Source organism: Arachis hypogaea, chromosome 16 (assembly GCF_003086295.3).
Source record: "Arachis hypogaea cultivar Tifrunner chromosome 16, arahy.Tifrunner.gnm2.J5K5, whole genome shotgun sequence".
Classification (NCBI taxonomy): Eukaryota; Viridiplantae; Streptophyta; class Magnoliopsida; order Fabales; family Fabaceae; genus Arachis; species Arachis hypogaea.
The window spans coordinates 126,511,197-126,527,924 of record NC_092051.1 but is presented as its reverse complement, the minus strand read 5'-3'; the positions used below and the strand labels follow the sequence as shown (position 1 = coordinate 126,527,924).

Genomic DNA, 16,728 nt, shown 5'->3' with positions numbered 1-16,728 from the left:
TTTGAATTTAATCTTAAAGATCTACCTGCAACCAATAGTATGCTTTCTCTGCTGTGTCTAACTCAACTTTGATCGCATCTCTCTAATGAAAATGTGCTATGGTCTCATCATAGTACTTAAGTTCATGCAACTCTAAGAATGCTAGAAAGAAAGCTTTGTGTGTGGTTCATAACCTCATGAGTAAGAAACATGATTTGAGATAGGATATTTGTTAGATGATTGATACAGTGATATAGTGCTAGTTTGCACATGCAATAATAATCATTTAGGTATACAGGTCTTTTTCTCTCTCTATCAGATCTTCTAAGGTGAGATATATGTGATGCATGAGATTGTTTTGCACTATGATTTGTATGTGTATGTGACTCTAATGCAATGTTTCTTTCATGATTTGGTGTATTTATAATAATGTGATTAAAGTTTAGTTTGAATAAACAGTTTAATTAAGTTTTTTTTTAAAAAAATTTAAATAATAAATATTTATATTAAAAGTAACTTATAAATAAATTATTTTGTATTTAATTTTTTAATTTTAAAAATATTTATTTAAAAGAATAATAAAAAAATTTTATTATAATTTTTTTTAACTTTTTCATGAATACTTAAAATAATTTTTTAAAAATTTATAATTTAATTTTAAAAATTACACTAAATATTAATAATATGATTTTTTATAAGTTAAAAATTAAAAAAAAATTACTTAAAAACCTTCTAAACTGACCCTAAATAATGCATGATCTGGTGCTATATTACTATTGGCATTTATATATTCGTGGGAACATGAACAAATCACCATATAAGTGATTGAAGCTCTATGAAAATTTGCATAATTTACATTGAGTTACAATTTGGGAATATGGAAGAAACATAAAAATAATGTAATAAATATATGTTGCTGAAAAGATTGATTTATGTGATCCAATAATGGAAGATATGATGCTTATCGGTATGGACTGAATTCAATTACACTACTTCCATACCTAAACTGGTCCTTGCTTGTCGGGATTATAATAATTACTAATATATGTAAAGATAGAAGTATTTATATTTTTATGCTATATTACACATTTTTTTATAGTAGGAATAAAAAATTATACTGTGTAAACAAAATAAATAACGATTTTTTATATTTCATTTGAAAACAAAATAAATAAAAATCGCATTTGCACATATTACCTATTTCGTTTGCAATATAAAAAAATATGCAATAAAATATAAAAATGTGATTTATTTTATTTATAAAAAAAATTTACTTGCGCTATTTGACCACTCTACATCATAATTGGGGTAATTCACATGAACAAAATAAATGACTTTTAATATTATTCTAATATTCTAAATCCAAAAAATTTATATGCATGTCTCATTTTGTCATATAATTATGTAAATCGAAGCAAATAAATTCGATTTACATTTATTCTATGTAAATCGAATCTATAGTATGTGCAGCGATAAATTAAAATAACTTAAATTCGATTTATCAATAAAGAGTATCCGTAATATAATTCGAAGCTAGTTACTTCGATTTAGAGATTTGATAAAGTCAAAGTAAATTGACGATGCTAAACTAATTTCATAAATCAAATTCATCTAATTCCATTTACCATAGAATATAAACTATATAAATACCATCAAAACTTTGAGTGTTTATTAGAGTGGTGGGACTCACAATGACCCAAAAAAAATATAAGATATATATATATTCTTTTAATCTAATAATCTAATAATATATTTTAAGTCCACACTTTTTAATATTATTAACTAATTAATAATAAAAAATAAAAAAATTTACTTATCTTCTAATATTTTTCAATATATGTGAACTATTAAAAGATAAAAAAATGAAAGCCAATCCAAAATTTTTATTCTTAAATTTTTTGAGCAAGCATATTATATATAAACACTCGTTAATTATTAAAAAGATTTAATGAATACTTGTTAATCAAATCTGTTAATGAGTATTCGTTAATTAAAAAGATTTACTAAATTTTTTTAATGAGTATTTATTAATTAAAAAAATTTAATATTTTTTTATCTCTTAGTGGTTTATATATACAAAAATATTAAAAAGTAAGTAAAAATTTATTATTTTTTGTTATTAATTAACTAATAATATTTAAATATATAGACTTAAAATATATTATTAGATTATTAAATTAAAAGAATTTATATAATTTATATTTTTTGTTTTGTCATTAATCCACTTTAATGTACATCCAATATTTTAATGGTATTTATATATATAACTTATATTTTATAATAGATTTAGGAAATTAATATAATATTAGAAGCCATTTATATTGTTCATGTGACTTATCCTCATAATTTAAGTTGAACCCGTATTTATAAAACAATTTTCATTCATAAACCATTACAATCAATCACGGATTAAATTTTATGCATAAATTCCTGCATCCTGACATGATTTACAAGTTAATTTTGTTTTTCCATAAATTACTACATTCTGTCACAGTTTATATTATGATTCATTTTTTACATAATCCACAACACTCAACAGCGGTTTATGTACAAATCGGTAAAATTCTATACCTGTAATAATTTATATAAAATAAAAACAAAATCTGAGTATAATCATCCTCCATTTATATATATATATATATATATATATATATATATTAGCTTTTAGTATTTTGTTTTTATTCATTATATTTTATTATTTGTAACTGGCCTGGGCACTTATTAGAATATATTTTATCTAAAATAAACAAGATCTGTTTGTTAAATAAATTAAATATTTTTAATAAACATAAGTCATATAAATATTATTTGATGAAATTACTCTTAAAATCTAAAACAGATATATAATGAACGTAAACATATTGAAGAGTAACTTTTACTTATAAGAAACATCAATATTTCACAAGATAAAAAAATTATTAGATATTAAGCGTAGAGTTTGAAATGAGTTAAGTTAGTTTAAAATCAATTTATTAATAATTTGACAAACTGAATCTATGAGTTTGTGAGTCGAATTTAACATTATTCATAAATAAGTTGAGGTTAAACTTAAAAAATCTCAATTAATTAGTTTATGAGTTGACTATACATATAAACAAATTGATCAAAAATTGATAAATTAATTTATATGATTTAATTTTTAGCAGTTAATTGATTTAAAATAATAAAATAAAAAATATTTTAAAAGATTACAAATTATACATCTAAACTTTAGATTTACATGATCAACTTTTTTTGTAATTATTATTATTCCCTCTTATTTAATATAGAACAATGGCACCAGTATATATATTCGCACGTGGAAGCTAAGTTACTCGAGCTATATATATAGAGGTAGAGAGTAGAGACTACCCCATGAGAGTGCAAATTGAAATTATATTTCATCAATGATGGATCTCAAAAGCCTCTTCACATTTTTATTCTTATTGATGCCATCATTCTGTTCCTCTCAATCCCTGAGGATTAACAACATTTTCTTTACTAATCGTAAGATACTACCAAAACAGAAATCCAATGATAATAATGATGGTAATGTTACTTCTTATGCTGTCATCTTTGATGCTGGTAGCTCTGGATCTCGTGTTCATGTCTTCCATTTTGACCAGAATCTCAACCTCCTTCATATTGGCAATGAAATTGAGTTTTATAAGAAGGTAGTGATGACTAAATTTCATTGTGTTTTTCTTCTTTCTCTTTTTTCTTCTCCCAAAGTTTAAAATTAAGAAATTTATTACACTATTTTGTTGGGGTAAGTTGAGTAATAATAACAGTCATATTACATAAGTATTAATATGTAGTAAGTAATAGGGATAAGTATTATTTTGGTCCCTCACGTTGAGGGTGGGAATCGAACCCGTTCCCGATTTAATTTTCGATTTAGAATCATCCTTAACGTTTTTTTTTCGTATTAAAATCGTCATTTTTAATTTTTATTCCTAAACTACCCTTCCTTTTTAATAAAATTTAAAAAATTAAAAAAAAAAATAAAACCCCTTCCCTTCTCCCCCTCCCCACCCCTCCGGTCTCCCCTTCCCCCTCCCCCACCCTCCGGTCTCCCCTTCCCCCTCCATCCACCCCCACCCCACCCCCGGTCTCCCCCTCCCCGTCTCCCCTTCCCCCTCCCCCACCCTCCGGTCTCCCCTTCCCCCCTCCCACACCCCTCCGGTCTCCCCTTCCCACCACCATCCACTCCTATCCCACCCCCACCTCACCCCCAGTCTCCCCCTCCCCGTCTCCCCTTCCCGCCACCCCCACCCCTGGTCTCCCCTTCCCCCCTCCCCCACCCCTCCGGTCTCCCCTTCCCACCACCATCCACCCCCACCTCACCCCTGGTCTCCCCCTCCCCGTCTCCCCTTCCCGCCACCCCCACCCCCACCCCCGATCTCCCCTTCCCCCCTCCCCCACCCTCCGGTCTCCCCTTCCCACCACCATCCACCCCCACCCCCACCCCCGATCTCCCCCTCCCTGTCTTCCCTTCCCGCCACCCCCACCCCACCCCTGGTCTCACCCTTCTTGTCTCCCCTTCCCCCACCCCAACCGTGTTTTATTTTTTTTTTATTTTTAATTTTTTAAATTTTATTAAAAAGGAAGGGTAGTTTAGAAATAAAAATTAAAAAGGACGATTTTAATACGAAAAAAAAACGTTAAGGGTGATTTTAAATCGAAAATTAGATTGGGGACGGATTCGATTCCGACCCTCAACGTGAGGGACCAAAACAATACTTATCCCTAAGTAATATTATATGCTCTGTTTTCTTATGTATTTTTTTGTATGTTCTTATTTTATATTGAAATAATTGATATACAAAAGAAAAGAAGTGCACATAAGATACAAAGACCATTTTCCTAAACAATAAGATATTTTTTTTTCTCCTCAAATGGCATAGACTCCTCATATTCAATTAAAAGGTTGCGGGTTCGAGTCTCCTATCTTTCCAAATTTTGCCGATGAGTAATAGCTCAAATGGCATAGTCTCTCCATACTCAATTAAGAGGTTGCGGGTTCGAGTCTCCTATCTTTGGTAAAAAAAAAATAATAATAATAATTTTTTTCTCTCTCACGCGCTCTCTTTCTTTCTCTCTATATCTATCTATGTATCTTCCCCTCATAGTTCTGAATAAAAAACTAATTGATAAAAAACTAGTTAAAAATCTAAATAATCAGTCAAAAAAATCGGTGCGATGATTTTTAATGGTTAGTCAATTCAAAATAATAAAATATAAAAAATCATTTTAAAAAAATATATATTATATATATAAATATATTATTTTATTATATTTAATTTAATCTCTATTAAACTTTGATTGAATCTTTAAATTTTAAATTTTATTTCTAACAGTTAAATGATTGATTCAGTTTTTAGAATCTTATTTTTACTGCTTGAAAAATGAAACATAACAATTTTTCACCATGATAGTAAATCAAATAAATATATAAAAGTAAGAGAAAGTCTTAAAAGTTAACATTGCAAAGCTAATGTTGTAGTATGCATTCACAAGGAAAAAATATTCAAGATTCTTAAAAACAACAATATTCGAAACTCAATTGAAAGAAACTTGTTTAACCGTCTGCTATAATATTAGTTGAATTTGATTAGTATAGTATTGATTTCTCTAATTACTTTATGAATTAATAAACATCGTACTGTGTGGTGTAGATCAAACCCGGTTTGAGTGCATATGCAGATAATCCAGAAGAAGCTGCAGAATCTCTGATTCCACTTTTAGACGAAGCACAAGATATTATTCCACTGCAACTCCAACCCAAAACACCCCTTAGGCTTGGGGTATCAATTTCTACTCTTTTTTTTTTTTAAATAATTTTTGCATCTTGGATCTCAAAATAGACTCTCTTAATTTGAAATCTAATTGATCATGCCAAAGGTATATCTTATGCATACTAGATTAAAGATTAAAATAAAAGTAGGCAAGAATTTGCTACACGGCCAACCATAATGTTGAAACGAATTTTTGGCTAAAAATTAAATCAGTAGATGATTACCTAATTTAATAAATAGTACTAGGAAAAGTATAGGGTACCAACATATTATCTGTCAATTTATTACTAACAATAATTAATTATTATATTTTAAACACATATATAAAGAAATACATCCAGAAAATATATCTATAAAGATACTTCTATTAAACACAGCCATAAAAAGATATTTTTATTAGATACATTTACAAAGACACTTCCATTAAACACAACTATAAATAAGAGTTGGTAGAAATTGGCAGAAATACTGTTGGTAACGTAGCGGGACCGATAATATAATTAAAAGACGTCAAAATAATTGGTGAATATAATAGTATATATGATCCAATTATTAACAAAGAGATTAGGTTACGTTATTAAAATATGTTATCTGAGGGGTTATTATAATTTAAAAAATATTATACCATGCCTTCTCAATTTTTTTTTTTTTTTTATGTTGCAAATAAAGGCAACTGCAGGTTTAAGGTTGTTGGAGGGTGATACTGCTGAAAGAATATTGCAAGCGGTAACTAAGCATCACGAGTTCTTCGTTATCAGTACAATACAATTATAATTAATTAATTAATTAAATCTTCGAATTTTAATTAATTTAACCTTCATATTCATGTATGTCTTGAAGGTTAGGGATATGTTCAGGACAAGAAGTAACCTGAACGTTCAATCTGATGCAGTAACTGTTATTGATGGAACCCAAGAAGGTTCTTATATGTGGGTATGATTACTTAATTACTAGCTACCAAACTATATATATATTTGAAGATTACTAGCTACCAAACTATATATATATTTGAAGTTTTGTTTCATGCCAAGTTTATTTTTCTTAACGAGTAAACTATTATTTTTATTCACAAAAGTTGAAAACGCTGACATATCTACCCATAAAAAACGAAAATTATCATTTGTACCTATAAAAAATAATTTTTACAAGCAAAATTATTCAAATCTTAAAAAATTAAATAAAATCCCTAAACTACCCTTCTCTCCACCATTACCACTATCATCTCCTCTCCCCTCCTCTCTCTCTCTCTCTCAATGTTCCGCTAGGACAAATCTTACAGGCTCTGATGGTGTAGCCAGCTCTCCCCATAAGTGGAGCATCTGGCTTTCACTCTCAAAGAGGATGACACCATAATCAGAATTCACGCTCGGTTCGGCAACAAGTGGGCCACCATAGTCCGACTCCTTTTCGACAGAACCAATAATGCCATTAAGAACCACTGGAACTCCACCCTCAAACGCAAGTGCGCCTTCATAGACCCCATCGACGATCCTCACTTCGCGCAGCCACTCAAATGTTCCGTTAGCGCCGGCGTTGCCATACTCGTGTCAACGGTGGTGGTGAGGTATTGCCGACGGTGATGGCGACGACGGAGATGGCGGGTAGGAAGGGGAGGATGCGGATGGAGAGCAAGGAGTGTGCAGTGGAGATGTCGGAGCTGATGTTGGCGACACTAGAGTTCTTGAGGGAGACAATGAAATCAATGGCGAAAGCTTGGAGGATTCAAGGTTAGAGTCATAGATCTTAACTTTGCTGATGAGTGTTTTCGATTAACCCTTAAAAAAGTCGCAGCCTTTGAATGTGTGTACAGAAAAAACCCAATCCATTCAGGTGGTGAAGTTAACAGCAGTGATGGCTGATGGTGATGGTAGTGGTGCTGTTGAGTCACGATCGACATCGATGAGGAGTGTGCGGCCGAAAGGGTTAGGGTGATGGTTGAGGAGGAGGGTGAGACGGTGGTATTGAGCGGTAATGTGGTTGATGTTGGGATTGGGTCGCTCAGAATATTGAGAGAGAGAGAGGAGGGGGGAGGAGATGATAGTGGTAGTGGTGAAGAGAAGGGTAGTTTATAAATTTTATTTAATTTTTTAGGGTTTGAATAATTTTTCTTGTAAAAACTATTTTTTATAGGTACAAATGGTAATTTTCATTTTCTATAGATAGATATGTCAGCGTTTTCAACTTTTATGGATAGAAATGGTAGTTTACCCTTTCTTAATAATATGTTGTTCGTTTAATTTAACTCAGGTAATAATAAGGGTAGTTATGGTAATTAATATTCATTAAAAGAGGAGGTTTCTACTTTTTTTTTTTTTATCAAAAGCATGAACAAGCGAGCTAACACTACTTTATATTTGGTAAATAATCAAAAAATTCTTGTGCTTTTATTTTTGGTTTTTCAAATTAATTAGCTTAATTATATTTTAAAAATTGAAAATCTAATATAAATTTATATTTGAATAATTTTTAATTTATTTTATATTGATGTTTATTTAGCCATTTTAAATTTAGAAATACTTTTATTATTATTATTATTATTATTATTATTATTATTATTATTATTATTATTATTAATAAAAATAATTTTTATTCTATTTTACCCAATTAAATGGTTACAACTTTTGAAAAAAAAAAAAAGATATTTTAGAGGTCATAAATTAAAGATAAACACAGTAATGTAGTTAATACCGATAATGCCAATGGACCCAAGTCTTTTTTATATGTACACATTTAGGTAAAAATGAAAAGATTATGTCATTTGAGTTATTGTTAGTTGACAATAAATACGTTAGTTTATTGTTAAATTAGTTATAATAAAACTACAAATTTAATATATATAAAAAGTTTGATTACTATATTAAATATAGAAAAGATTAATTATTTTGATATGACATTTTAATTATCCTATAAAAAATTATTTATTTTTATAATTAATTATTTTATTAAAAATATAATTTGATTTATATAAATATAAAATAATTCATATAAATAAAATAAGTAGATATTAAAATTAGATAAATATAACTATATATTGAGAATCTATTACATGTATGTGCAATTATGTATTTATGTAAATGGCTATATTTTTACTATAGTTTACACTTAACAAAAGTTATCTTCTTTAGTATACTATAATTTATTATTATTATTATTATTATTATTATTATTATTATTATTATTATTATTATTATTATTACTTATAGTTAGGTTTTTTGTTTAATTTGTTCTACTTATTAATGGATCAATAATTGATATTGTAAAAAGATAATAATAATAATAATAATAATAATAATAATAATAATAATAATAATAATAATAATAATAATGATAAAATGATACAATATCATAAAAAAATTAACAAAAATAAAAAAATAAAAAATAATCATAAAATTTTTTATTTTATATTTAAATTTTTTTATTTATTATGAATTTGTCACTCTACTTGACAATCAACTTCAATTGATATACATATTAGTTCTATCTGTTTATAAATTGCGGCAACCAGCATCGAATTCAAAAGACTTATTTTTAATGATTGTATTCATGTAATTTTGAGATTTATTTATTTTATTTATATAAATTGTTCAATAAATATATAATACCTAAATTTTTTGTTAGTTTTTATTTTTATGGAATGTTTGTAATAAAAAAATACTATATAAAACATTTGTTAATGGGTATGATATATATATATATATATAGAGATATTTGAGGGGAAAAAAAATCTCAACTCATTACCAAACAAGGCCAAGTGCGGGGAGAGGATAATTTGATATTTGAGAGAAAAAGACAACAATACTTGAAAAAAAAATCATGTATCCTTTCCCAAATATATATAAATAATTGATTACATCGATGTCGTATAAGTTTTTGTTGAATTTCTAGTTTGACCCTTCTTTATCTCTTCGGGTGAGCTTCACTTCCTTTTAGTGGAAGATAATAGTGTTGTATTATAGGATATTCAATGTTATACCATAATAAAAATATAGATTCCGCCAGGGAGACAATAGACTATTTGTATAATGTGTATAATAGACTATTGAATTACAAATGAACATTTTTCATATTATCTAGAATAACCATACAAGTACTAGCGATAATAAACATCTTTTCAAAATGTATCGAACTCTTGACCTTTTGAATCTAGCGCTCTAATACAATGTCATGATACCATTCATCCCAAAAACTTTAGCTGATGAAAAAAAAGTAACACTAATGATTATATCTCTAATACTCCCTAAATCTCTATTATACACATTGTATAAATATTACATTGGCTTCTCATACTTTCCCTAAAAATATATGCTAATATGCATATTGCCACACTCTTTTAAGTCGGTGTGGTTAGATACTTAGATATACAATTACATGTATAATGCACTATTCAAGATCAATTATGATGAATAAATTTCTATTAAAGTAAATAATTATTTTAATATTTAAAAGATTCTAATTCTGATAAAATAATTTTTTATATTTATTTTTTTCACAAAATGAACCTTTTAATATCTACTATGTTTGACAAAATGACTTAATCATCAATTTATTATTTTGAATAATTAAATTATTTTGTCAAACAAAATAAATATTTAAAAAATTATTTTGTTAAAAATAAATATAAAAATCTATTTTATTAAAATTAGAATTTTTCGAATAGCAAAATGGTTATTTATTATTTTTTTTATTATTTTAAAATGTTGTATTAAATTCTATATTTTAAATTTATCAATAAAAGATAAGATTTGAATCTAACTTTTGATGTATGTATAGGTGACACTTAACTATCTATTGGAAAACTTGGGAAACGAGTATTCAAGAACGGTGGGAGTGGTTGATCTTGGAGGTGCATCAATTCAAATGGCATATGCTGTTTCAAAGGACGCAGCTCAAAATGCACCATTACCACCAGATGGACAGGACCCATACATTAAAAATGTCATTCTTAAAGAAACCGAATATAACCTCTATGTTCACAGGCATGTTTTCTTCTTATTTTTGGCTCGGCAGGTGAAAGACTACCAATATATTACTGTATGTGACATTTATTTAAACCAACGAGTGAGTTAACCACATGACTAATTCAAATTGATTAAGAGAAAATGAAAATCTCTCTTTGTATATTGAGAAAAATATTTTCAAATATAAGATTTTTTTAGTTTGTAATATTGTGGCTAATGCATTTATTGGTTTAAAAATATTTCTTTAATTTCAGCTACTTGCGCTATGGTAGTGATGCTGCTCGTGCAGAGATTCTGAATATCACTCATAATTCTGCTAACCCTTGCGTTTTAGCGGGCTTTGATGGTAATATATTATTGTATATATACAACTTTCTAGCTTATCATGTGCACTTTTACTCTAACCTATAACCAAGCTAAGGAAATGGTTATAAGCCGTGGTCCTTGATCAATGATTAGATTTTTTATTTTGTAAGAAAAGAAGAACCGTAATCTTTGTTTAAAAAATCGTGACTATTGAGCTATGGTCATATTGGTGTTGACTACGGCTGAAAAGTGAAAACTATGACATTTGTTCAAAAGCAGTAATTATATCAAAGATCACAGTTTTTTTTTTTTTTATCTATGAATATAATTTTAAAATGTGACCTAAAACAAATAATGTATTGTTTGAAAAAATCTGTCTTGTCTTAGCAAAATTTTTTGTTCAGTGTCTAGCCTTAGCAAAATTTGTATTATTCTAGCTACTACTTTCAAATAGTAGAAACTAGTATTTTTATCCGTAATAATATTATGGGAATATAAATTTTTTAAAATTACGATCCATTTTGTTCTCACTGTATAGATTATGCATGGCACATAAGATTTATAGAATTAAACTACTTTTATAAAAAAAAATCGTAGGTTGACAAAAGTCTCTGACTAAAAAAATCAAGGTCTATGTAGATAAAAAATCAAATAACAAAATTTTTAGTTATTATTTTTATATGAAAAAGTCTAATTTTTTATTTGAATTATATTATGTTGTTAATTTTGTTTTCTATAAAATAAAAAAATAGAAAAAATAGAGAATGAGAGAAAAGAGAGAGAAAGATAAAGATGAAGAATGAGAGTGAGAGTGAGAGTTTGTTAATTTTGAAAGAAAATTTTTTTTATTTTAATTGTAATAAAAAAATATCGGATGACATATTTTGATTTGTCAAATTACTAATATAAAATATAAATTATATATAGAGTGAAAATGGTAGAGAGAAATAGAAAAATGGAGAGAGGTGGATGAGAGAATTTAGGAGGGAGTTTATTAATTTTGGAGAAAAATATTTTCTTTCAATTTTAATAAGAGAGTGTCATGTGACATATTTGATTATTAAATTAGATAGTAATATATGATACATTATATAGGTATATTTCAATTTCAATTTTAATATTTCAATTTTAATTTTAATGCAATTAAAGAATGTCATGTTGCACATTTTAATTGTCAAATTAGTAATTAGTCATTGATATTGATATTGATATATAAAATAGATAGAGTGGTTGAAGAAATGAGAGAGATAGAGAAAAGAAGAGAGGAGACATCTTTAATTTTGGAGGGAAAGATTTGATTTCAATTGCAATGAGGGAGTGACATACATATGGCACATTTTGGTTGTAAAATTAGTATAACGAAGAGAAGAAATTTCCTTAATTTTAAAAGAAAAGATTTAATTTCAATTACAATGAGAGAATGACATATGGCACATTTTGGTTGTAAAATTAGTAAGGAGTAGAGGAGAATTCTTTAATTTTGGAAGGAAATATTTGATTCCAATTACAATGAGAAAGTAGAATGTGACACATTTTGGTTGTAAAATTAGAAATAGATAATAGATAATAGATATTTTTTCAAATTAAAAATGCTTTAAACTTTCCAATTTTAAAATCTTAACCAATCACCTTAACCCTTATTATTATTATTATTATTATTATTATTATTATTATTATTATTATTATTATTATTATTTGTTTAGTGTAATGATATGCAACAAATTATTATTTTGAAGGGACATACACATACTCAGAAAATGAGTATAGGGCATATGCACCAAGTTCAGGGTCCAGCTTTGAAAAATGTAGGCATATAGTTCGTGAGGCCCTCAAATTAGAAGCAGCATGTCCATATAATAAAGATTGCACTTTTGGTGGAATATGGAATGGTGGAGGTGGCAATGGACAAAAAAATCTCTATGTTGCTACGTCTTTCTTTTATACGGCATCAGAGGTAGGTAAAAAAAAAATCGCTTTGACTTTTTTTATAATGATATTTTTTATTTAATTATCTTATCATAAAATTGGGTTAAGAATTTATTTATTCATCTATCACGCATATTACAATTTCTCTTTAAAAATGAGAGTAATTTTTGGTATTTTTTATAGTAATAAAAATTTATTAAAAATCAAAGTGTTCGATCTATTTGAAGTTTATTGGAGACCAATGCAAATATTTTCTCAGCAAAATAAAAATAAAAACTAATGTCATCTTCTTATGTTGGATAAAACTTCAATTCTATTAGTTTATCGGTCTTCATTTCTCCCTCAATTGTCTAAATACTCTCATCTACATAAATATCTCATTTATTGTTGATTATCATATGCAAACATTACATTATCATTTTTGTAGACGGGTATAGTTGATCCGAATAAATCCAATTCGAAAGTTATTCCGGTGGATTACAAAGTTGCAGCTAAGAGAGCATGTAATACAAAATATGAAGATGCTGCATCTATTTATCCTATTACGACCATTGCCAAACTTCCCTATGTCTGCATGGATCTCACCTACCAATATACATTGCTCGTTGAGGGATTTGGTGAGTTATATATATTATTTTGGTTGTTAATTAATATGGTTACTAGATTCTGTGTAACTAAGCTAGAAAACCGACAAGCAACTAATAACTCTGACCGAATTCGATTACTCCATTTATATCATTAATGCTTTATATTAGAATCTCAAAATATTTTTAGGTAATTGTTATAGTACTTAAAAAATAGTGTCTAACTTACTAAAAAAGTTAATATTTAATTTTAAAAATATAAAAATAAATAAAAATTAGACACCAAATAATAAATATTATAAAATTCTCTATATTTTTAAGTGCTTTTGACTTTTATATTGATCTATTAGTGGTAGGAGGCTTCGCCACATGTCAGCAAAGTGATCTAAGTTAATTAGCCAATGCACATTTTAAATGAAGGTGTCTCATATTTAATAAGAATAAATGATAAAATTAATTTTTAAAAGATTATTTATTTTTTAAATTAATTTTTAAAATTTTTTTAATTAAATTTATCATTAAAATTTTTTTAAGTTAATTAGTCATATTATTCCTTAGTTTTATGCTACTTTTGTTGCTAATTATATGTTTGCTGATATGAAACATTAAGTAACACCACAATATATACATACGGTAGTTCTAATTAGCAGTTAACATGATAAATTTATGAAATTAGATCAAATAAAAAAATTTTAATGCCTCAAGGTCCCTCTTCAATTAGGTTTTAATTTGATCTAATTTCATAAACTTATATATTAACAGTCAATTAGAATTCTTAGGTGTTGTGTTGTAGTATCACTTAATATACTACATCAACAAATTTTGACGTCGTCAATAAAGAAAATGACAAAAGGACTAATGTGATTAACTAAAAATCTTTGAAAGATGAATTTAATTAAAAGAAATTTTTCGAAAACCAATTTAAAAAACGAGTGATTCTTTAAAGACAAATTTAACCATTTATTCTATTTAATAATGTCTGGAGAAAATTTTGAGAGCTAATATTATACAACTAACATTACACAATTAATATTACAGCTAATACTCAACACAAAAAACATCTAAAACTTTTAAAAATAAAAACATGCGAAACTCAAAAAAAATAAAAAATCTAAAATTCAAACTCAACAAAAACTCATCTTTAGTGAACTTCATAATAAACTTATTTAATAACACACTATTGTATTGTTGAAATTGGCTATTATAGTATTGGTTTTCTAACATTACTTAAATGTTTAGCATAAGCAAATATTACTATAATTTACCATTGTGCGAAACATTATATATTTTATCTTCCAGTATTTGTTGATAATTTCATTTCTTGGCAGGAATACATCCATGGCAAGAGATTACAGTTGCAAAGCAAATTGAATATGAAGATGCTTCAGTAGATGCGACCTGGCCACTAGGCAGTGCCATAGAAGCCATATCTTCATTACCTAAATTTGAGCGATTAATGTATTTCATTTAAACTTTTACGGTAACTAGGAAGTAGGGATGTGATGACACATTGACGCCTATGCTTTCTGTATTAAATAAAAGTCATGAACTTCTATATAAAAGGAGAAGTGTTAGGACCAGTAACTCTTATAATTTATAGCCATCAAATAGCCATTAATTAATAATAATTTTAATGGTGTGAGATTGGTGTGAGATTTCATCAAATGGCTCATTTTTCTTTGCTAGCTACATGTTGGACAGAATTTAAAAAAATTGCTGGCCCTAGACTTTTTCATATAAAAAAACAAGTTTGCTATAATGTATTGTTGTGTGTATGTGTTAGCTCATAATTTTGGTAAAGATTATGAAATAAATATTCTATTTTAAAACAAGTCTAGAATTTTTTATTTATTTCGGATGTATACTTATTTTACGAGGATACTATATAACCAAATCATTTTAGTAATCAAGTTGTTTTAATAGTTCATTGCCACAATAAAAATCAATTGAAGAAGTAGGAGAAAACACGTAAAAAAAGAAAAAGAAAATACTTATTTAAGTTTAATTACAAAAATAACTTGTTTATCTAATATTTTTTTTATTTTAATAGCAAAATTCTCGAGTTTTCTTAATGAAGACTAGATGTAGGCATTTCAATTGAGCCAGTATATATCATCGTGTACATCTATCTTCTAAATTCTTAACTCTTTATATTTCATGCTTATTATATATTATAGTTATTAAGAGGTCAATCCTTATCGTTGTCGCAAATATGTAAATACCTCATATTTTCATCTAAATCTGAAGTCTTTCAAGGATCTTAAAAGCTATCTCATAATTTAAAATATTTTAGAAGAGACTTTTAAAAGTATTTAAAGTTCATTACAAAAAAAAAGCTATGTTAATATTTTTTAATAATTATAGTTAAATATAAAAAGTAATATATATTTTTGATAAATATTAAAAATGTTAATTTTTTTATTTTTTTAATAAATAATTTGACCGTAAAAAATTACTCCTCAATTTTAACGGTTATTTATTTTAATTTACTCTACTATTTCTCTTTTTCACTTAACTCCGTCAATTTTGGGATCACACTACTTTCAGTTTGAAATCACACTGCTCATTTTTCATATTTAAAATCTCAATTTAAGATCACACTACTCATTCTTCATATTCAAAATCTCAGTTTATTCTCCAGTTTCAAGACCTCATCTCATTCTTCAGCTCCAAAATTAACTTCGTCCAGTTAGGTATTTTTTCTTCCTCTCTCAAAATTTTTTATTCCTTCATAATTTTGATTTAATTTTTGTTTGATGTTTTAGATTTCAAATTTTTTTTTATTCAAGCTTCTTACTAATACGTATTAAGGCAAGTATTCTCAAATCTATTCCTTAATTTATTGTTGGAATACATTATTTTAATAATCCAGATCATCCATATTGAATCACCAAAAAATATATCATAATGTGAAAGCGTACCTTTACTCATAAAAGTCAGAAATTGATGGAAGATTAGATCTGGTTCTTTCAATCTTCCTCAACCAAAGCCTTCTGTATCCCTAGGGCTGAATTATAACTCTTTTGATGGGGAAAGAGCGACAAAGGCGGCTTTAGTATATTGGGGACCGAAACCCTGAAGGCACTATTTATATTTGAGTATGGCACCTATTAAACCCTAAAACCCAAATAAAATAGTATTTAAAGTCCAAAAGATAATATATCTAAAATCCGAAAGATAATTATCTAAGAAACAAAA

General features: G+C 27.2%; 1 protein-coding gene across 1 annotated transcript; it reads left to right on the top strand.

Moving 5' to 3' along the window:
- Positions 1 to 3,313: 3,313 nt before the first annotated feature.
- Positions 3,314 to 15,123, top strand: LOC112754913 (nucleoside-triphosphatase). The gene is made up of 9 exons (XM_025802735.3): positions 3,314 to 3,632; positions 5,637 to 5,765; positions 6,426 to 6,482; positions 6,597 to 6,689; positions 10,527 to 10,732; positions 10,969 to 11,060; positions 12,757 to 12,974; positions 13,374 to 13,563; positions 14,859 to 15,123. The coding sequence occupies exons 1-9, from the start codon at positions 3,366 to 3,368 to the stop codon at positions 14,999 to 15,001; spliced, it is 1,395 nt and encodes a 464-aa protein (XP_025658520.1). The 5' UTR covers positions 3,314 to 3,365; the 3' UTR covers positions 15,002 to 15,123.
- Positions 15,124 to 16,728: the final 1,605 nt, after the last annotated feature.

What these genes read in the sequence shown, in the direction of transcription:
- LOC112754913 (XM_025802735.3), top strand. Translation starts at nt 3,366, where the DNA reads ATGATGGATCTCAAAAGCCTCTTCACATTTTTATTCTTATTGATGCCA. An exon ending in TATAACCTCTATGTTCACAG is followed by an intron (nt 10,733 to 10,968) that starts GCATGTTTTCTT and finishes CTTTAATTTCAG; the next exon opens with CTACTTGCGCTATGGTAGTG. An exon ending in ATTGCTCGTTGAGGGATTTG is followed by an intron (nt 13,564 to 14,858) that starts GTGAGTTATATA and finishes ATTTCTTGGCAG; the next exon opens with GAATACATCCATGGCAAGAG.